Genomic DNA, 21,441 nt, shown 5'->3' on the forward strand with positions numbered 1-21,441 from the left:
TGTTTGCTTGCAAAGAACAGTAAAGAACAGAGATTGCAGTAGATTGTATTCAGATGTAAAAGAATGGACCGGGGTCCACAGTTCACTAGTGGTGTCTCTCCCATAAGATAAATAGCATGTTAGGTGAACAAATTACAGTTGGGCAATTAACAAATAAAGATGCATACATATCATGATGATCACTATGAGATTTAATCAGGGCATTACGACAAAGTACATAGACCGCTATCCAACATGCATCTATGCCTAAAAAGTCCACCTTCGGGTTAGCATCCGCACCCCTTCCAGTATTAAGTTGCAAACAACAGACAATTGCATTAAGTATGGTGCGTAATGTAATCAACACAAATATCCTTAGACAAAGCATTGATGTGTTATCCCTAGTGGCAATAGCACATCCACAACATTAGAACTTTCTCACACGTCCTGCATTCAATGGAGGCATGAACCCACTATCGAGCATAAATACTCCCTCTTGGAGTCACAAGTATCAACTTGGCCAGAGCCTCTACTAGCAACGGAGAGCATGCAAGAACATAAACAACATATATATGATAGATTGATAATCAACTTGACATAGTATTCAATATTCATCGGATCCCAACAAACACAACATGTAGCATTACAAATAGATGATCTTGATCATGATAAGCAGCTCACAAGATCTAACATGATAGCACAATGAGGAGAAGACAACCATCTAGCTACTGCTATGGACCCATAGTCCAAGGATGAACTACTCACGCATCAATCCGGAGGCGGGCATGGTGATGTAGATCCGTCCGGTGATGATTCCCCTCTCCGGCAGGGTGCCGGAGGCGATCTCCTGAATCCCCCGAGATGGGATTGGCGGCGACGGCGTCTCTGGAACTTTTTCCGTATCGTGGCTCTCGGTAATAGGGTTTTCGCGACGGAGAGTTTAAGTAGGCGGAAGGGCAGAGTCGGGGGGCGCTCGAGGGGCCCACACCATAGGGCGGCGCGGGGCCCTCCTTGGCCGCGCCGCCTTGTGGTGTCGCCACCTCGTGGCCCCACTTCGTATCCCCTTCGGTCTTCTGGAGGCTCCGTGGAAAAATAAGACCCTGGGCGTTAATTTCATCCAATTCCGAGAATATTTCCTGTGTAGGATTTCTGAAACCAAAAACAGCACAAAACAGGAACTGGCACTTCGGCATCTCGTTAATAGGTTAGTGCCGGAAAATGCATATAAATGATGTAAAGTGTGTATAAAACATGTGAGTATTGTCATAAAACTAGCATGGAACATAAGAAATTATGGATACGTTTGAGACGTATCATCGACGTAGTTGGCGCCATGGTCCCTAGCGGACCACACCGCCGCCTGCCGCGGGTCTAGCGAAATATGCCGGTAGTCTTCATCGACGGAGCGGCTGACCATGAACTGTAGGGCGGGGAATTCCTCGTCGTCGATGTTGCCACGAAGGGCCGCCTGCGCCTCAGCCTCCTTCTCCCACCATTGCTTCTTCGCCGGTGGAAGTGGTGACGAGGCCGCGGCTTCCTCCTCCTCCTTGACGCGGGACCATCGGTCCGACCCCATCGTCCGACGAGCCGGAGCAGAGGACGCGCGCCTCGCCTCGTCGTGGATGACGACGCCTCCGAAAGGAGGCGCGGGCGCGGCCGAGCGCGTTCGCGCGACGGTAGACGACGATCCGGTGGGCGAGCTTCCGGACGCCGCGGTCCTTTCCGACGCCCGGGTCGGCGTCGGCGCCATGGCCACCGCCTGCGGGAAGTACACCGGCTCTCGTTGCCTGTCGGCACGGACGCGCGGACAAAGCCGTACTGGCGGAGTGTGTCGTCGACGTCGCGGCCGTACCACCAGGCACGGCGGGCGACGGTGTTGAAGCGGCCGCCCAAGCGGTTGGCCGTCCACGCGAGCTCGACGGCGCACTCGTCTTCGAAACACAGTGCCCAGGTTGGGCTGTCGATAGCGTTGTCCGGCAGGCTCCTCTCCTCCGGCGTCATCTGGCTCCGCCCTTCCCTGGCGAGGGCCTGCGTCTGTGCTCCTAGCGATGGCGGCGGCACGGGGAAGCCGCCGTTGGAGACTTGCCAGCCGTGCGACAACTTGTACTGTAGTGGCACGGGGATGCGGTGCCAGTACAGTATATCAGCCTCGTCGAGGCTAAGCTGCAGCGAGCGGAGCACGCCACCGTCGCTGCCGCTGGCCTGGTCGTTGTGCACCATCGTCGGTTGGGTGCGTGGGAGGCTGGACGGCGGCGGCTAGGGTTGGACGGCCGGGAAAAGCGAGAAGTGCGCGCCGGTGGGGTTTTAAGGGAGGCGGCGGACACGCATTGAAGGCGTTTGGGTAAGGTAGGTGCCGCGTGACCAGTCGCCGCCCTCGCCGTTTGGGTTTCCGCGCGGGAGGCCATTAACGCCGATGACCAACCTCCCTGCGTCGTTTCCGATGTGAACCGCCATGTCCTCTCGCTGACAAGGCGCCCTACCCACGAAAACCGTCGTTCCGGCGCGCCCGATTCGCGCCCTTGGCGAAGGGGCCGGCATGGGGTTGCTGGTGCTTCTATTGGGCTCGAAAAACCACCAACGTCGTTTGGGACGCACCGTTGTGAGCCTATTTTTACTCCCGGCCCCTAAAACGCTATCGGGCCGCTATCAGGGCCGCCGGTGGAGATGCTCTAAGAAATTGAAGGAGTGAGCAGCAATAACCAGCACCTACAATCACAACCTAAGAGACAAAATTTAGAACTGAAGATTCCATTTCCAAGAAGGTCTAGTGCTTGCAGCTTCTGAATGTTTCTCAACTTAAGCCAAAACTGACGGAGGAATGCTTGTTCTTTGGATCTTTGTCCGTGTACGATGCTTGTGCTTCTCCAACTCCAAGCTACAACAAAGGTCAAGTGTTCGTAATCGTACCCATACACATGACAACAAAATTTTATATTTTATCAAATGGACAGTGACCTTACATGTCCTGATATGGTATCCTCCACGCTCAGTTTGCGCATAGTGTGCTCGCCACTTCATTGTTTTCTTTTGATTTGCACGCAGGCTATGCCAAGAGTTAGCAATTCTGTCGGACTCAAGCTTCCCATCTTTGTTTTTTTTTTTTTGAAACCGTACGCCCGAAGGCATACGAACTTGTATTCATACCGTAGTAAGGAAAATTACAGGGAGATTCGAGTACAAATACAAGCACAAAGAAAGAAGGATACAGGAGGACAGCTGTCTATCAACTTTTGCACGAAAGCCCCTAAAAGAAAAGGAAAAAAGCAATCCAATCCTCCCGGAGCTCCGGCCACTCCCGATCTGCAGAGCTTCACCGACGACCACCGACGAAATCGCCGCCAGAGGTGGAGAAGACCTGCAGAAAACCCCGATGGTTCCAAAGAGGCACCTCGCGTTGTAGCTTTTTGAGCCGTCGCAGTTGTAGCTCGCCGCGGGAGGCGAGATGTTGAAGCCAAGAAACACGCATCGGCGGCCGGGAAGAAGACTCCCCATGCCTCGCGAGAACCACACCGGATCTCCCCGCCCAAGGTCGAGGAAGAAACACCGGCAAGACCTCCATCTGGCCACCTCCAAAACTGTCCCAAGCACCCTTCGCAGAGACCTCCAGCACACATACCTCAGCAGCCCCACGCCGTCGATGGAGGGAGCGGCGGCGCGCCGACAAAGAGCCCGAGGATGGAATCCCCACTTGACGAAGATGACGTAGCCGAAACGCCAACCTCGCGGGGGAACTCCCACGGATCCATCACCGCTGCAGAAAACACCGGCGAGGAGGGGCTGGATCCGAGGAGACCAAAAAGCTGACCACGCCGGCGCCGCCCCCATGCAAACGCCGCCGCCAGCCACCAACCTCGACACCCTATTTACAGGCCGGCCACCAGATCCGGGGTTCTCCCCATCTTCCGCCGCCGCATCGGACGGAGAAGAGGAGGGGAACCACCGGCGGCGCCGGAGAAACAGGGGGAAACGGAGGTCGACCCTCAAACCCTCTCACGACTGTAGCACGGGAGAGGATAAGGGGGAAACTCAAGCTTCCCATCTTTGTGGTACTGCTCGGAATTCTTTTTCCAGTGTACTGTCCTCGGCTGCTCATCAGTCCAATCATTTGCCACGAGGGACACGATACGATATTCCTTAGCAAACCCAAAAAATAAAAATCGAACGTCTTACCATTTTTAGCTAGATACTCGTGATCTGAAGTCATAAAAAACAGAATCCAAAATTTCTTTTGTGAAGTTGTGATGTGATGTAATTTCTTCAGTTCCATCCGGTTTTATACCTTTGTGCAGAAGAAGCGTTTTACCAGGTAGTTAACTTTTTGAGTTTTTTGTTTTGCTTTTTGAGCCAACAAGGCAACTTCTTCAGTTCTTGCTGTAATCTCAACCCTAGTCCAGTGGGCCTCTGAACCTCGGCCATTCCAACAACCATCAAGTTACCCGGCGGCCCAACCATCAGATACAGGGCGCAAAGCTGATCGATTCTGGGGTTCACAAGTCGGGATTCTGGGGAAACGCAGAGAGAGAACAGAGAAGCGAGCACCAGAACCAGGAGAGCCGGAGAGGAGACGCGAGGGAAAGCGAGGATGAGGAGGGGCGGTGGCGGCGGCGGCGGCGGCGGGATGATGGACGACGAAGGCCGGGTCGAGCACGCGCAGATCCCCAACAGCTTCGGCCACGAGCTCCGCGCCTGCCTCCGCTGCCGCCTCGTCAAGACCTACGACCAGGTACCCACCCCCCCCGCCGCCGCCGCCGCCGCCGCGTTCCCCTCTCGATACCCGTCCATGGAGACCTAGGGTTTGGGCCGCGCCCCGTTGGTTAGGTGAATCCGTGTCTTCGCGCTGGGTAGGCCGGGGGGAGATTTAGGTGTCGAATTAGGGTTGCCTGATTTCGGAACGGAGCGAATCTTCGTTGGATTGTACTAGGGTTTATTAGCCTGCAATGTTCTCGACTTCGACCTCGTACTTGGCCACTTGGGTTTCGTGTAGATTAGGCGGTGTGAAATTTGTGTAATTTTTGTGGCACGAAAACTAAGAGAGGCTACCGATGGCGATGTATTATTGCTGTTGCTCATATTTGCATCTCCTATATCTGATTGCTGTATGGGATCTGCAGTTCAGGGAGAATGGCTGCGAGAACTGCCCCTTCCTGGACATGGACAAGGACCGTGACAACGTCGTAGGCTGCACCACCGCCAACTTCACTGGGTAATTCCATTCTACACTGCATTCATGTAATTCAGTAGTTGTAATGGCTAGTGGTGCTCTCTAAAATTTCTCTGGTTACGTTTTTCAAATTACTTTATGATAAGAGGAATTCCATTCTACACTGCATTCATGATGTATCTTGTGCTTTAACCTGCCGCAAACTGGCCTATAAACATATAGGAGGAAGAAATAGTTGTGGTTTTTCTCTAACTTCCAGTCTTCCACTCTTTGGGTTGATTTTGGTGAATAGTTTATAAAGACATTTTGCTGATGCAAAAGCACATAGCATATATGTTCATGTAGAGTGACTTGTGGAATATAGAAAGTTAAAACAGTCATATACTCCCCTATAAGAATGTGCTGCTGCTAAAAGATGTTATTTCCCCAGACATTGTTTATGTAGTCTCGCGCTTCCCGTTTACTGATTTTATTGCGTCATGGCTTGCAGAATAATATCGCTGATGGATCCCAATAGGAGCTGGGCTGCTCGTTGGTTGAGAATCGGTGAGTTTGTATTTAAATAGCTATCACACGGTCTGTACTTATATCTTCTCTTTTTCAGTTTGGTTTACTTTATGCTATTGCATTCCTAGCCCAGTATGATATGCACTGTTGTAGACTGCTAAGAAAACATGTTAGGCCATGTACAGAGAAAGCTCTCCTTGCTACAATGTACTCCCTCCATTCCAATGATTAAGGCGTTTTTTAAAAGTCAAGCTATGTAAAGTTTGGCAAAACTTTTAGAATGAACTATCTAATTGTGGATACCATATGAAAATATATTTCATTATGTATCTAATGATATTGATTCTGTATTGTACATGTTACTGTTTTATTCTAAAAACTTGGTCAAACTTTACATGGTTTAGACTTCTCAAAATTAAATATACAACTTATTCATTGGAACGGAGTTAGTAATCAGTAAGGTTTATAATCAACACTAGGTGGGGTGTCTGGATGAGTAATGGCTATACCCTATAAGAACATTTTGACGGAAATAGGTTGTTTTGTTCGTAACATTGTCTGCTTGCTGCCCTTATGTTAGGCCATGTCTAAGATTTCACATTGGAATCTTTAGTTTAAACTCCCAATTGCATGCTTGTTAACCCAAGTGCACTCTCTTTTTTTCCTTCTTTGTTTCCCTTCTGAAGTCCTCTATACACTTTCATGTATCACGCCTTGATACTGGATCCGATACTTCCACAATTGTATGAATGGATCTACTAAAATTTTAATTGATTTTCGTCTCAAAACTCAAGACCATAATCTGATTCACATTTTGCAGTGATGCAATCCTTGTTCAGTTACCTTGATTTACATTTTGTTGGCCTGATTTCTGCATCGCGAAACAACATCAATTTGATTATTGTTATTTGTTGGCTATATCTACATGGCACACCATTAATCTAGGTGCCATAATTGTCAAAAGAAGTCCCATACTAGGAGGTTCTACCAGTTATTATCTTTGAGTTAACTTGAGGTCTGCGCTGCCGGATCATTGTCCTTTTTAATCATGTGAAACCTCAGTTTATTACCAGTAGTTCACAGTGTTGATATGCATTACTCCGGTGGCCCAGACTTGCTGGAGGACCGTGTTTATCTTCTATGTCATAACTCATACACGGCCTAAAAAGATATAAAGAAGTGTTGCTTTGTTGGTCTGCAGGGAGATTCATTCCCGGGTGCTATACTCTGGCTGTTTCTGAGGAACTTCCGGAGGAGTATCAAGTAAGAAACTTGCATGCTCACATTTAGCAAGAACTGTGACACGCTTGTACAATATATCACCTAATAAAATCATGATCTTTCCAGGGGATGTGCCAAGACAATGATGTGCAGTATCACCCTCCCAGGCGTGCGTGAACAAGCTCAAATTGGCTCTAAGTTGTTCGCGTTGTCCTCATCCTGAAGCAGTACTATGTAGTTGGTCATGTAATGTCAGAAACTACCAGAATTGATGGGTCCTTAGTGAATTGATCGCGCATGTTCATGTTTCCCTCATCCTGAAGTAGTACTATATATAGTTGCTACTGTAATGTCGGAAACTACCAGTATTGATGGGTCCTTAGTGAATTGATCGCGCACCTCTGTGCAGCTGGTGGGACAATCTGAATGACAGCTAGTTTAGTTTACACAAGTTCATAACATGAACTACTTCCTATAATATTAGCTTCTAATGGCTGCACTGGGCGTAATTCAATCCAGGAGTCATTGTTGGGGTAGTAGCTTTGCACTTCTAGCAAGATTACATTTACAGCGCATGCAGAGATGCCAGTGACTAGCGCCCATCTTGTCACTGTCATGTGAAGAGCGCATGTTGCTGTTGCCTACACATGCACACTGAGAATAGGCAAATACAGTACGTCATTATAAGTCAGGCAGGCACACCGTTACAGATCAAATATCCACGTAACAGTGAGGAAGAAATTGACGGTTCACAATATCATTAAGCAAGAAATCCACGAAAATTTATGATCGAACAAGAGCACAGACGAGAACACGATGTCAAGCAATACACACGGATGAATACACAGAACAAGGTCTAATGCATTTCTTTTCAGCATACAGAGAACAAGGTCCAATACTTTTATTTTTCAAATTTCCAGTAAGAAGACAATATACATTACATCTCTGAAAGCATTATAAGAATCATAAAAGTTCTTTCTGGACGGCCACCATCAGCACATCAAGATCCACACAGACCTTAACTCAGCATTCACATGATCACATCTAGAGGGCATCAGGCAATCAACTGAATGTAATTTAGTCTGCAACTGAAAACAACTACCACATCTTTCGATTTCTTAAGAGCGTCAGTTGTAAATAGCAAATCCTAATAAACAAAATATATTTTTTACAACAGCCTAACTTTTATAAAGTACTCCAAGCCCGCAAGTTTTGGAAAACGAACAGAGACGATGCCCCTCAGGTCGAAATTGGCTCACATAAATCCCCTGATGTTTGCAAAACCGAACAAAAGTACTTGTGGGAGGTATGCATACTTCTTTCAACTGGTTACCAACATGTTACCAGAACCATTCTTACAGGAGTGGATGCAGTGAAAAGAACTTAAGGACAAGCGCTACTTATTTAGCATAATAAATCATAATCAACTAAATCGACTTGATGAGCACATTGGCATATATACTCTGTAGTCTTTAAATAATATCTATCTAAAATGGCTTAAAAACCTCTTACCTTTAACTACAAGATTCTATAACCTCTAGACGCTAACTTCCACTTCTCAGTTATAACTTAAGTTAAAGTGTGATTAATCATTCAGAAGCTATGGTGCATCATAAACGAAACACTAGAAATAGCGAACACAGAGCGTCGCTGAGAGAAAAACTAAATCATATCAAGATCTAAGTTTTGAAATCCTAGCATGCAGAATCATGGACAAAAGTACTTTTATGTTGAACTGCTGAAGTAGTGAAACTCTGCTGAATCAATTGAACCTTACTTGTCAGCATAACAAGTGCAGACAGCAAAGGATGCAAGCAGGCAGCAAAATGATCAGCATCATCAAATCCCAGTATCATCATTAACCATCACCCTCCATCACCAGCATCATCATCATTAGGGGATACAGCACAAACAATATCAACCGCAACAGCAACTAACTTGTGTTGGTCCTTTATCAACCAGCATCTTCTCACCACATCATGTAACTAGAAAGGTGCAAATTACCATTTAAAGTAAGTACCCAACACTGAAAAGGAGAAGTAATATTGAGTGCTAATTAAACAAGATTGAATGGGAAGAAAGTGAAGTACATATAGTTCAAACAAGCATCCAGATGTCCACAAAGCATTATCTGCAGCTTGAAGCAGCCACTGATATGAAGCCTCGCAGCATTTCACTTGGTAACTAAACAGTGCTTGTAACTATAGTGTTCACAACCAAGCAACTGAACAGCCTCTGGTAGGAGCAGCCCTGTTCCGTCCATCCTATAGAGAGAAGAAGCACAAGTTATGTTTATCACATGTAAGATAATGAACTGTGATGACATAAATAATATTTTAAAAACTTAAGAGACCTCGGACGTTTGACCTTCAGTTTATGTTGAAGGGCTACGAGAGCGTGGAGATCGGTCCTCATTGCGCTTAACAGGAGATCCCTCACGAGAAGATGGCGTCCTGCGAGGTGAACGACTAGGGCTTCTACACGCAGGCGACACACTGCAAGCAAACATTAAATGGCATTGGCCCAATTCAGCAAGATAAAATAAACAAAGTTGATTCCCAAATGTGCCTACCTGGCTCTGCCACGCCTGTTGTCATCCTCAGGACTGTAGCTGCGACTCCTGCTACGACTAGGGCTTCTACAGGCAGCCAATAATGTTTATTAAAAATAACGTACAACATAATACAGCAAAAAAACACAGTGATCATCTAAATGTGTGTACCTGTCCCTGCCACGCCTCCTGTAATCATCAGGACTGTAGCTGCGACTCCTGCTACGACGATGATAATCCCTCTCTGTGTGCCTGTCACGGCCATATCGCTCTCTACTCGGACTCCGACTTCGCCTTCTAGAATAATCTCTTCCCCGATGATCATCCCGGTACCTGCAGATGTGATACACATGTTTTTTTTTACATCGTGACAAGAGCATATAACAAAGGAAATCCCAATAGGTTTTGTCAATGCACAGCGCAATATCACAATCTGATAGCTACCTGAACAACAAAGCATTAGGAATTTAGCTGTACAACTAGTACCCAGTGCCCACCAGCAAAACTAGAAACCAATAAAAGGAGGGTTACACTATTATTCAAATTCGACAAAATGCAATGTATGAATTGAAGCAAGGCATGGCAGCCGCCGCATTATATTACTCTAATTCTGGTTTGTATGTCAAAAATGAAATATGATATCTGCCAACAAGTACACAACAGGGGTATAAAATCATGCCATGTACATTGACTTGATGCGGCAAAACCTAGTATAACTCTGTTACTTATACACAGCTAAAACCCTATTTTTGCTGTCTTTATAATCCATTTTATTGAAGAGAATCACAAGCCATATGAGAGAAGCTCCTAGGGGAAACCAGGCTTGTGGCGCTTGTGCACAAATCCAAGGCCGACATATGTTTATGGTTAACCAAGTTTACAATACAGAGGGAAAGCAAAAACATGTGCCACTCCAAGAAATATATGTGTAAATGTATAAAGATCTAGAAAAAAAGTATTACCCCCGTCTTGGACTGCGGCTTCTGGAACGACCCCTTGACCTTGGGAGCGTTTCCATGATTCTCCCTTTTTGACTGCAAAGTTCAGGCAAAATAATATTATGTACAGTTGTGGCTCTACTTCATTCTTCTACATACGACAGTGTCCAGGAACTTTTAAAGAGAATCCAGTCTGCCAACATAGTTTGCATGCCAACACACATATGCTTAGTTACTGTCACCACTATAGAAGATAATAAACGAGAAAAGGCTTTAGAAGTAGTACAAACACATCAGAGAGTATTATACTTCCTGCTTATTACCATTGCAAAGAGAAAATTCCCAAAAAACAAATCAGCACATTGGCACTGTTCAAGTTACAATAAAACCACAGGTTCATGATCCCCAGACTGAGTTTAATTTGCACACACTTATAATCTAGAACATAATAAGAACTGAACTGTTGAGGACAGAGAATTAAAATAAGGACAATACCCAAACACCATGTTGCACAAGGAACAGATGTAACCTAATACTTCCGCAATGATGGTCAAAATCTAAGACAATTCATGGCATCGAAACAGATCAAAACCTTCAAGACCATCAATTGCTTTGATCTACTACTGATCATTCTGATGCACGGCCAACGTTAATGCAGTGCCTAATATACATCCAACCAGGAATCAACGAAGTATACATTCAGCAAATGACAGATCCATGTAGTATCACATTTGCTGAAATGAAGTGTCAATATCGCGACTGAATCCATCCACAATCAAGCCAGCAGTAAAGAAGAGAAACCACATCTTACATCCGCTCAGCGTTTGGGCCGTACTTGGCGAACTGCACCATCATCTCCCTCCCGTCTACCAACCTCCCTGAAAAGTAACCAAGAAAAATAGACCATGAAACCCAGCCCTAACACAGCATCTATGATAGAAATTTCGAAATTCGTATGGGGATTGGGGAGGCACCAACCGTCCAGTCGATCGACTGCCTTCTGCGCCTCGTCCTCGTACTTGTACCTCACGAAGGCAAACCCTCGCGAGTCGCCAGTCCTACAGAATAGATAGATGTAGAAACACGCAAATTAACTTCCACAGGGCACAACCCTAAAATTTCCGCCTCTGGTATCGGAGTCCTATGTGCTATACAGCCAAACCCCCACACGCCAGGCACAGATCAGCTAACGAACCGGCGAGCGAGCGAACGAACGAACAAAGCGCACCTGCGGTCCCTGGGGATGTAGATGTCGACTACGTCGCCGTACTTGTCGAAGAGCGGGAAGAGGTCGTCAGCCGTCGTACCTGCGAGGGAAACACGCACGGGGAGGGTGAGACCCGCGCCGGCGATTGGGAGCTAGCCCGCGCGCGGGAGAAGGGAAGGGCGCGGCGGGGGATACGGAAAGGGGGAACTCACGGAAGGTGATGTTGAGGACGAGGAGGGAGTAGGTGTCGCGGATCGGCGGCGGGCCGGAGCGTCCGAAGCGCGACATCTCGCCGGAGCCGGCGGTGGAGGCGGCGCGCGGGCCGGAGCGGCGGTTGCGACGTGGCGAACGGCGGGCGGGGGCGAGGAGCAAAGAGATGTTAGGGGAGGAGGCGACGCTGGGTGGGTGGCCACAAAACTTGCCGAGTTGCCGATCCTTCTAGCACGTCGGCCTGTTTCTAGTGGGCGTTTCTCGATATCACATCGGGCCGGGCCGGGCCGGGCCGACTTCACTTACTACACTTTTTCCCAAAACTTGTTGTTTCCTTCTTTGTGCAACTCCATGACCAAGCTTTGTAATTTCATTCTCTCTCAAAAAAAAAAAAAAAAAACTTTGTAATTTCTTGTTTCCGTCTGATGGTTTACTACACTTGAAATGAAGTGAAAAAACTAAACTTAGAGCTGCAATTGTAAAAACTTTAGCAGTTAAAAATCAGCTTATGGAGTTACGTACGCTTTCCCTTCAAACAGTATCAATGTATACATAACGCTGTGACATGTAGACTTCCTCATTGCCATAATATAGCACGCATTGGTTTCCGCGAAACTCAAACTCAACTAACTTGGCCAAGTTTATTGAGATAAATTAGCGATATCTACAAACTAAATGTATACTACAGTATATTAAAATATACTTCATTATGAATCAAATGCTTAATATTCTAGATGCTAATATTTTCTGTACATACTTGATTAAAGTTCACATGGCTTGACTTTGAAAAAAATCTTATACGCACTATATTCTAAAGTACAGGGAGTAAACAGCAAGGTTAAAACTAGAGCTGCAATGCAAGCGGCGGGGAAAGCGGAGCGGATTCGATTCTGATGATACCTTCGATCTAGATTATAGATTGTAGTATGATAAGCTTTTTTCCTAGAATACCTACATTTAATCGAACTTGGGAACCACTGCTAAATGGTGTGAAGGAAACGCCTACAAGACTTGCTAAATGAAGCTCATACTGATCTCACCCCTTTCCTTAATTGAATGATCTGGGTACCTGCAGATCATCAAGACGAGGCAAAGATGAAAGGATACATGATCGTAAAACTCTTATTCAATCTTTACACATAACTTAAGATTAGATGCACATAAACGCTGCGAGGATTCACCCCAACCCGTAGCCCGTGAGGATTACTCACACATAATATCAAGATCAAATACAAAGATAGAAATCATTGTGCAAAATACTTACATAGAAATCACAATATTCTTACAATGGTCGTCAATTCTCAAGGAGATCTCTATTACAATGATGATGACTATGACTATGGAGGAGGTGGGAGATGGAATGAATGAACTATGGTGATGGATCTTCTTCGGTGTGTTGCAGATGAATCTGGTGGATGGTGGCTCTTTTTAACGACGAATGGCTCTCTTTTCAGTGTTGGTCCATTCACGACTTTTATAGTGTTTAACCTCGGGAACGCAGCATCATGTGGTACAAGCGGGGCTTGCTCGTACCAATGCCCATTAAAGCTCTTGGAACCGCCTTTTCGAGTGTATGTCAACTTTGTCATGCTCAAAACCTGATTTTCTTCGGTAATTGCATATCCATTTGCCATTATGACATGATATCCTCCACATCATCTAAAAATAAAAGAGATTGGGTATGTTTACATTGATTAGGCATTAGTGGCAAGTTGAGAGGTAAACTTAGTCAATTTCTTGACTTAACTAAGGGTTTTAACGCGAGAAAATCAATTTCTTGACTTAACTAAGGGTTTTAACGCGAGAAAATATGGCGTATCCATCATCCGACTAACACAATTTGGAATTTGGGGACCGTATCACAGCTTGAACCAAGCATGGCCTTTTGCGGGACCGCGTTGGCAACTCTATAGCTGAAACCTTAGTGGGTGAAACACGCGCCACAACTCTATCACCAGACTAGATGATGGTTATGTACTCCGTACCAAATTTTGCAAGAGTAATTGTGATAGCAATATATCATTATAGGGAAAAGCCACTAGCTGCTAAGTAAGAAAGAAATTCAATTATAACATTTTCATAACGGCACACACTTCATTGTTCATTCTATGTTCAGTTGGCCATAACTGGACATTTGGTGAAACTCCCTGGCATATAGTAGTGACTTGCACTAAGTTTGCTGGGATGTTTCCAGTAGAAGTTTATGAGCAAGGGAAGCTACACTGCTTATAACACCCAGCACATAAATCTACAACTGCAGAACTCTAGAGCACCAGCAACTTTCCTGGAGACGCTCACAGCCTCACACATCTGATCTGTGGTGCATTCAGGTGCCCTGTCCTGGTCAACATCATAGCTCATCTGCAGCACTAGTGAGATTCGGAATCGTCTTTATTAGGCTTCACCTTGCCCTGTGATAGAAACTAAATTTTAGCTAGATGTTCCGGTTTCAAAATGTTGGAGAAGTAATGATGCATGAACACCATTCAGAATGCTGGAGAAACATGCATCAACGACCTTGCATGGCGAGCTTGCTCTTTTTTCCCCCGCATAGCTAGGTTAGTCTAGTGATGTACTGATGTGTATACAACCTATATTCAGTGATAGTTCATTCGTGTAAGGATGATGTGAAATGTGCGTTAGTATACTTAATATGATTTAGGATACTTCAGCACCAGTATGATACATTACCAACCAAGTTTTAACATGAAGTACAGATGATACCATTTTGACATACTTCAGAGTTGGACAATCATTCAGAGTATATCTTTATTTCTTCCAGAACTCTGCATTTTCTAGGGTCGGTCACACAAGAAGTCAATATGTTTTTACCTTGTGGGCTAGACTCAAATCCACAAGTGCCAAGATGACTTGCAAGTTTCTCTCCCCAGTGCTTTTGCCAATCTTCTGTCAACTTGACCTCAGGAGTTGTCCACACAACAGCCCTTGCTTCCTTATAATCAACTGCAGCAGAAGTTACCTCAGGCTGAAAAAAGCATTGAGAATGCTCCAAGTGAGCAGAAGGAAAAGAGCAACAAAGAAATAAAGGAGTAACAAAAAGGGACGTTCTCGAGAATCTGGAACGATACAAAGTAGAAAATCTAGACAGACCAACATAGTTGACATCGGTATAGAGATAATTGTTTTAATGAAATGCCCCGTTAAACATATAGGAACGGAAATGCGACTTGTGCATGTTTTTCCCAGTCTCTCTGGAGGAGCATGTTTTTCCCAGTCTCTCTGGAGGAGCATGTTTTTCCCAATCTCTCTGGACGAGAGGAAACGTAGTTGCAGCATATGAGCAGCTGTCCCTCTCTTACTCATTGCTGCAATGATTGAAATTGATCAGGTGAAAGCAAGGAATAACTTACCCTGCCCTTGATTCATTGCTTTCCAATCAGTGGTGGAGGTGCGCCCTCAACCCATGGCACAAATTTCAAATATACAAAGAATTGGAACTAGATAGTTTTACAATGGAAATTTATGACCCATGTGGTCTCAGAGTCGTCTTCGGACGGAAGGCTGGCGAAAACGTTTAGGAAGCCTGTGTCTCCACATTCTAGCTACTTGCCTAGATTTCATCAATGAATTGTGCTCTCCACATTCTATACGCAGACCCAATACAATGATCCGTTCTGCACACTTTTTGGTTTCAGCTTCATTTCATTCCCGTTTTTCTTCAGTAAAAGCTACTATATGCGCCGGATAGGTATCGATTATGGAGATAATAAACATAAAAAAAGATCAATTGTACTTCTGCTAGTGTGCTGAACTGCTTGCTCATTGCCTCATTGGTTTGGTCAAAGATAAAGTTGCAAGAGAAATGGAGCAAAATTGCGATGGTAAATAGGCCTAGAGACGAGACGATTACCTGACCCTCTAGAATCCTCTTCACACTGGAAGCGCACCCGTCGCACATCATGCCCTGCAAGAAAGACCCAGACAGCAGCGGGTCATGTCTGGACCCTAACCCTCCCGTGAAATTCGAAGAGAAGAACAAAAATGGAGAATCGGAGACCTCCGAATCCAAGCTAGCGGTTGAGAGAAGTGTACCTGGACGCTGAGCAATATGGCGTCGGATGCGGGCTCTGCCGCATCGCCGAGCGCCGCCGCGACGGCGGTGACCGACGAGGTAACGCCACCGCGGGGACGCAAGACGCCAGAGACGCTGCTGGAGGAGAAGGAAATGGATGCGACGCGGCGAGCTCCGGCGAGGGGGGGAGACGAGAGGGGGCTGGACTTGGAGAGAGAGGGGAGGAGGGGAGAGAATCTCGTGATTAGCGTAGACTCCATTGGGATGCTCTGATTTCTCGTGCCGTGTCTCCTCCGTCGTCCGAGATTAGCGGTTGTGAGACGGGGACTTTGGTAGATAGGAGGAAGAGAGATTGACGAGATGTGTCTGCGTTACCAAAGCTTTGGTTCGAAAATTTATTTTGGTTGCCCACAAATTGGCTAAAATCAACTGAAAATTGAACTATTCGTTCTGTTCAAAATTTGATATTACAGATTTTTCTACATTTACATGCATTTATCCACTATATCTAGACAAATCTACGACATATAATTTAGAACAGAGGGCAGTGGAGTCTACAATTTTCCTTAACCATCTATACACATGCGAACCACATAAGAAAGACATGGCTCATCCAGGGCAGTGGAGTCTAAAATTTGTATGCCAGAAAGTTTACAACCATCTAAACATACTACTTTTTTTGCAGAAATTCAATTCGGCTCCTGTGTGTATATGCTCTCTCCGCATAAAAACATGTTTTTAATTGTTAAAAATTCCAAGTACATCTTAACAATCTTCGTGTGTTGGTATAGTTTCGTTAAAAATCATATTTTTTTATGATCGATGTAAAAACAAAACATATCTCAGAAAAACCTTTATTTTTAGCATAAAATTTTATCTTTTTTACACTGCCCAAACGAAAAGTAGAGTTTATGCATATTTAGCACCTGAAGATGTACACTTGAATTTTTCGTTTGGAATTTATTGATGGTCCAAAATCTATTAAAGATGCATTTTAAAATAAATGCATAATATGCACCAAAAACTAAAAAATCACTCTCGCCTTTTTGGTCATTTCTAACAAATCGTTAAGGTAGAGTTTTGTTACAATTTAAAAATGTTCTTTCTTTTTGGTTCGTGCCAAAGCTGGCCTGCTAAAAACTTGGTACCCATGTAACTCTTCGGTTATGTTTGGTTGGACACCTGTCTAGGATAATTATTTCGCCAATCCACAAACGAACCGCGAGCCTCCCAAACGCAGCGACGCGTTCCCTTCCCAGGCTAGCTAGTTCACGACGAATCGATGGCGTGCCCAGTAGAAAATATCTATCCATGCAATTCGCCAGATCGAGTTTGTCGGTGCAATTCAAGTATATAATCATAGATTTTACAAAAGCAGCACGATAAAACCTAAATCTACACGGTCGTTAACCTAGGTTTACCAAAAATCGGCCCGAGGATACTTCAACGGACCTGTATGCGCGACAGTGACGGAGGACGACGAGCTCTACTTGTCGTTGAGGACGAGGAGCTCGCACTTGACGCGGCGGATGGCGGCCTCCTTCTGGGCGGCCTCCAAAGGGGTACTTGGCAGACGACGTCGGCCTCCTCGCGCCTCCATGCCACAGCCGCCTTCGCCTCGGTGATGATGCGGGCCGCCTCGATCGCGGCCGTCTCCTGGCTCGTTGGTGTGGACGTAGTCCCCATCGTCCGAACAGCTTCGCGAGCACCTCCTCCTCGTCCGATGTCGCCTCGTCGTTGGATGGCAATGGAGAGCGGTGGTGCGACAACCGGAAGACGACATCTCGCTAGAATTGCAAATGGGGCGAGCTTCCCCGGCGGCACGAGGCCCCGGTTGGTCCAGCGGTGCGCTTCTGCGCGCCCACGGAGCGGACCCATTCGCGCGCTCCACCGCGCCTCTAAAAATCGTCTCCTCTGATGCAGTGCCGCGCTTCCGCCCCCAATCCGGCCGCCCACCGCTGAAACTACCGTCGCAAGGCATCTAGAGGCCTGGTGGGTGCAGTGGTGCGATGGATGCGGCGGAATATCTCACCGGAGTGCGAGCGCGGCTACGGCGGAGCGACGGATGCGGTGGATGGGAATTAGGGTTTGTAACCCGTACCTGCCGCATCGGCCTCTATATATACCGATCGCGCCGATGATTTCACCGGACCCATGAAATATGTACGGGCTGAACCTCGAATACTAGGTCTGTTATGGGACGCAAATCAAATAGAACTATAAAACTGTAAAAGAACTGCAAAGGTACGGTTTTTACCCGTTTTAGGGGATGTGCTAGAGTAGCTCTTAGAGCATCTCTAGTGGTTCCTCTAAATGAGGACCTCTATATCTCAATATAGATGACCATCTATAAAGATTCCCTTTTAGATGTTGTAAGTTTTTCAGTGAAATGTCTATATCTAGACCATCTATATTTTTGATATAGTTACTGTCAAGTGGACCTCTTGATCTTAGAGGTGTGTGGGGACGTGTGCGCGGGGAAGGATTTTGCTTTGGATGGTCCTCGCTCCGTCCTTCAAATTTGGAGGATGAGTAGAGGAAATGGATGGTCCTCTATATTTAGATGGCCATTTAGATGAGCCACTGGAAGCGTTTTTTCAGCTCATGGTCATCTATACATATTTAGAGGATCATATAGAAGAGCCACTAGAGATGCTCTTAGCACTCCTCTCATGCTCGCCCCCCTCGCCCGTTCATCTTCTCCCTAGCGCTGCGACACCCACCGTAGCTCCACGCAGGGGCGGAGACAGGGCGAGTAGGGGCTAATGCTGATAGGACGTATCGTGCGTGTAGGACATTTCGGCATCTGAAATATTAGGGAAACGTAATTTTAGAGGAGGGTTGCATTTGGACTTCCCACGTACAACTTCCTTTCCCCCCTCCTTTTTCCCACTTTCCTTAGCTTTCCGACACGTTGTGTTCAAGCTGATAGGACGTATCGTGCGTGTAGGACATTTCGGCATCTGAAATATTAGGGAAACGTAATTTTAGAGGAGGGTTGCATTTGGACTTCCCACGTACAACTTCCTTTCCCCCCTCCTTTTTCCCACTTTCCTTAGCTTTCCGACACGTTGTGTTCAAGCTTTCAAACTCTTATGGTGCACCGTCTCCTGCAGTAAAGTTAATCACATCTAAATCTGAAAAGGTTAAATCAATAGGTAGAACCGAGGTGGACGATTCAAGAGTATTATCGTTATCATCGATAATTATTGGTACGTCAGAAGTGTCTTTGTGGTTAACTTGCATGTATTCAGCAGCACCACATATTATCGAAAATGCCGAACGGAACCCGGGGACGGGCCAGGATGAAAACGAATCCAATTAGATAGCAACGCGTGTCTGACAGCGTATGTATTCATATCACGTATATGTCTGTATTTGCAATACTATGTGAGATTAGGCATCACATTAATGGCCATTAAATCCCTATCCCCACATCTCTCCTTTCCTGTTTCTTCCTCGCCATCCTCCACCACCACCGCATCCTCTCTTCCTCCTCACATTCCTTCACACCGGCACGGGCGCCCTCGAGATCCCCCTCCCCCGCGCGTGGGGTTCTCCTTCAGATGCCCAATGGCCGGGGAAGGGCGCCAACCCGGCAGTGCTCGAGGTCGCCGACGACGCCGCCGGCCGCCTTGAGGGCTGCGAAGGCGTTGTCGTAGGCCACCGGGATGGGGTGCTCCGTGGCGAGGCGACAGTCCACGAAGACGACGACAGCGGGGACCGCGGCGGCAAGGGTGGCGGCGTACCTGTGGTTCATCGGAGAGTGGTAGCCAAGATTTCCCAATAAAGATCCCGCCGGGGAGTGGTGCCACAGCCGCGTACTGTGGCGAGGCGCCTCCAAGAGCTCCAACAGCCGATTCGCTGGTGGCGCGGCCCTCAACATCGCTGCCATCCTGAGAATCATACGGAGCAGACCAGCACCTCCACAGTGTTTGGCCTGCCTCCTGTGAGCATTTCCTCGAGCAAGTAGTAGGCAGTGCTCATGAACCAGGTGCGCATGAACAGGTTGGATCTTGTTCACTGAGTCATAGCCTCATAGGTCAAGTGGATGCATGAAGTGTTGAATTTCCTCTATGTAGGATCTGGGTCTCTATTTTTTGTGTGTTTGATCTGAACTACTTCTCCTGATTGGACTTTTTTTTTGATCTCTCTGTATTACCTGTTGATTTGTGCACATTGTCCTTCATCTTATTCAGATACGGTACAAATGATGCGTAACCTTTTCTTCCAATCCAAATGGTTCAGCCATAACATATGTATATGCTTTTTTATTGTGTTCTTGAAATTGTCCAGATCTCACCGATTAATTGGTGAACTAAGCGTGTTTTTTTCGTATTCATCTTATGGAGAAGTTTTGACAGAGATTTTGCCAATGTGCATGAATTCCATACACTCTAAATCAGAAGCAGCAATTTGTTGAACCACCAAATTGTTAACTGATGTTAATCCATGAAAAATGTACTGTTCTGTTCACATGGTCCAAGAAAAAATAATGTTATTTTCTTCACAAGAGAATTGTCTTACTTTTCATTACTACTAGCAGGCATTGGCGCGGCGGCAACGCCGCGCCTGTGGCCCATTATATTTATAGAAAAGCTTATTAAGTCTGAGTGAGTGTCATTTGATGGGGAGAAGAAAAACCTGAAATTTGGTAAAGCGTGTGTGTGGTATGTGAATCTTAAGTTAGAGTTAAGAGCAAGCCATTTATACCTGGCCTAGTAACGAAACCACACAGCATGATCTCCCAAAAAAAAGGAGGTAGGTCCAACCTAAGTAAAAGGATGAACTGAGGGAACCGAAAGTAAAACAAAAACTAAAGAGGTATTTTTTACCCATCTGAATCTGCCAAGATAATATCTACTAACTCAGTCCACGGACCGGCCCAGCTTCTGCTTGTTTGGCAGGCTACGATGAGGCTCTTCAAGTGGGCGGTAGTAGTAAGTCCGGCCCACATCGAGATAGTCGATTCGGGCAGCAGTATGAGCTGGGGATTTTCTACTAAAAAAAGATGAGCTGGGGATTAATCCTAAAAAAAGAAGATGAGCTGGGGATCGAGGGACACTGAGTAGAAGAGCGATGCGAGCTTTCCATGTGGAAGCCGAAGGAGGGGGTGGAGGCGATAGGGACGGCAGCGGATAGCATGCTCTCTCGTTGCTTGCTGCTGGAGTATTGGACGATTCGGCTGCCGCTGCACGGGACCTGAGCCATGGCTTCCGCAGCTGGCTTGCCATGGAGCTCGCAAGCGCGGAGGTCAATTGCTGCGGGCATTGACAGCTTGTGTGGTTGGGGCCGAACGTGGCGTGGAAGAAGCTCCGTGTGATGGGAGTTGGTGAAGCCTGCCCGCGTAGCAGGCCGTGTTGCTAATGGAAGCGCTCAGTGAGGAGGGAGGAACGGGGGAACGCAGACAACTGACGATGAGCTTGTGCAACAATGGGTTCAGGCATGAACAGTTGGTATGTCATCTCTCTCTATACTGGTTTAATAGGGGCAATTTTATTTGTTACAGCAACTGTGTCCACCTGAACGGAAGTTTCTATGCGGAAGAAACTGAAGTGAAATGACCAAAAATAGGAACTGTGACACCTGAAAAGCATGATTGTTTTGTCAAAAAGAGACAGTAACAACAAAAAA

At 46.3% G+C, this 21,441-nt stretch overlaps 3 protein-coding genes across 6 annotated transcripts; 1 reads left to right on the forward strand and 2 right to left on the reverse strand.

The window, feature by feature from the left end:
- The first annotated feature begins 4,463 nt into the window (after positions 1–4,463).
- On the forward strand, positions 4,464–7,255 carry LOC127332587 (transcription elongation factor SPT4 homolog 1). The gene is made up of 5 exons (XM_051358902.2): positions 4,464–4,702; positions 5,091–5,182; positions 5,631–5,686; positions 6,849–6,910; positions 6,995–7,255. The coding sequence occupies exons 1-5, from the start codon at positions 4,562–4,564 to the stop codon at positions 7,043–7,045; spliced, it is 402 nt and encodes a 133-aa protein (XP_051214862.1). The 5' UTR covers positions 4,464–4,561; the 3' UTR covers positions 7,046–7,255.
- Positions 7,256–8,695: 1,440 nt separating this feature from the next.
- On the reverse strand, positions 8,696–11,996 carry LOC127332586 (serine/arginine-rich splicing factor SC35). 3 transcript variants are annotated; one of them, XR_007870539.2, is made up of 10 exons: positions 11,777–11,995; positions 11,586–11,664; positions 11,336–11,415; positions 11,169–11,235; positions 10,382–10,453; positions 9,591–9,752; positions 9,441–9,506; positions 9,222–9,363; positions 8,959–9,132; positions 8,696–8,853 (listed from the first exon to the last, which is right to left on the reverse strand). XR_007870539.2 is itself a non-coding variant. In XM_051358901.2 (9 exons), exons 1-8 carry the CDS (start codon positions 11,850–11,852, stop codon positions 9,243–9,245), a joined length of 723 nt encoding a protein of 240 aa, XP_051214861.1. In that variant the 5' UTR covers positions 11,853–11,996; the 3' UTR covers positions 8,696–9,132; positions 9,236–9,242. The 3 variants fall into 3 exon arrangements, 2 of the variants coding, with proteins under 2 accessions (XP_051214861.1, XP_051214859.1); XM_051358901.2 differs by having other exon boundaries at positions 8,696–9,132; positions 9,236–9,363; positions 11,777–11,996; XM_051358899.2 differs by having other exon boundaries at positions 8,696–9,132.
- Positions 11,997–13,820: 1,824 nt separating this feature from the next.
- On the reverse strand, positions 13,821–16,179 carry LOC127332588 (copper-transporting ATPase PAA1, chloroplastic). 2 transcript variants are annotated; one of them, XM_051358903.2, is made up of 5 exons: positions 15,828–16,179; positions 15,646–15,699; positions 14,607–14,760; positions 14,292–14,365; positions 13,821–14,185 (listed from the first exon to the last, which is right to left on the reverse strand). In XM_051358903.2, the coding sequence occupies exons 1-4, from the start codon at positions 16,065–16,067 to the stop codon at positions 14,334–14,336; spliced, it is 480 nt and encodes a 159-aa protein (XP_051214863.1). In that variant the 5' UTR covers positions 16,068–16,179; the 3' UTR covers positions 13,821–14,185; positions 14,292–14,333. The 2 variants fall into 2 exon arrangements, with proteins under 2 accessions (XP_051214863.1, XP_051214864.1); XM_051358904.2 differs by lacking the exon at positions 14,292–14,365 and having other exon boundaries at positions 15,828–16,172.
- Positions 16,180–21,441: the final 5,262 nt, after the last annotated feature.

Source organism: Lolium perenne, chromosome 2 (genome assembly GCF_019359855.2).
Source record: "Lolium perenne isolate Kyuss_39 chromosome 2, Kyuss_2.0, whole genome shotgun sequence".
Taxonomy (NCBI): domain Eukaryota; kingdom Viridiplantae; phylum Streptophyta; class Magnoliopsida; order Poales; family Poaceae; genus Lolium; species Lolium perenne.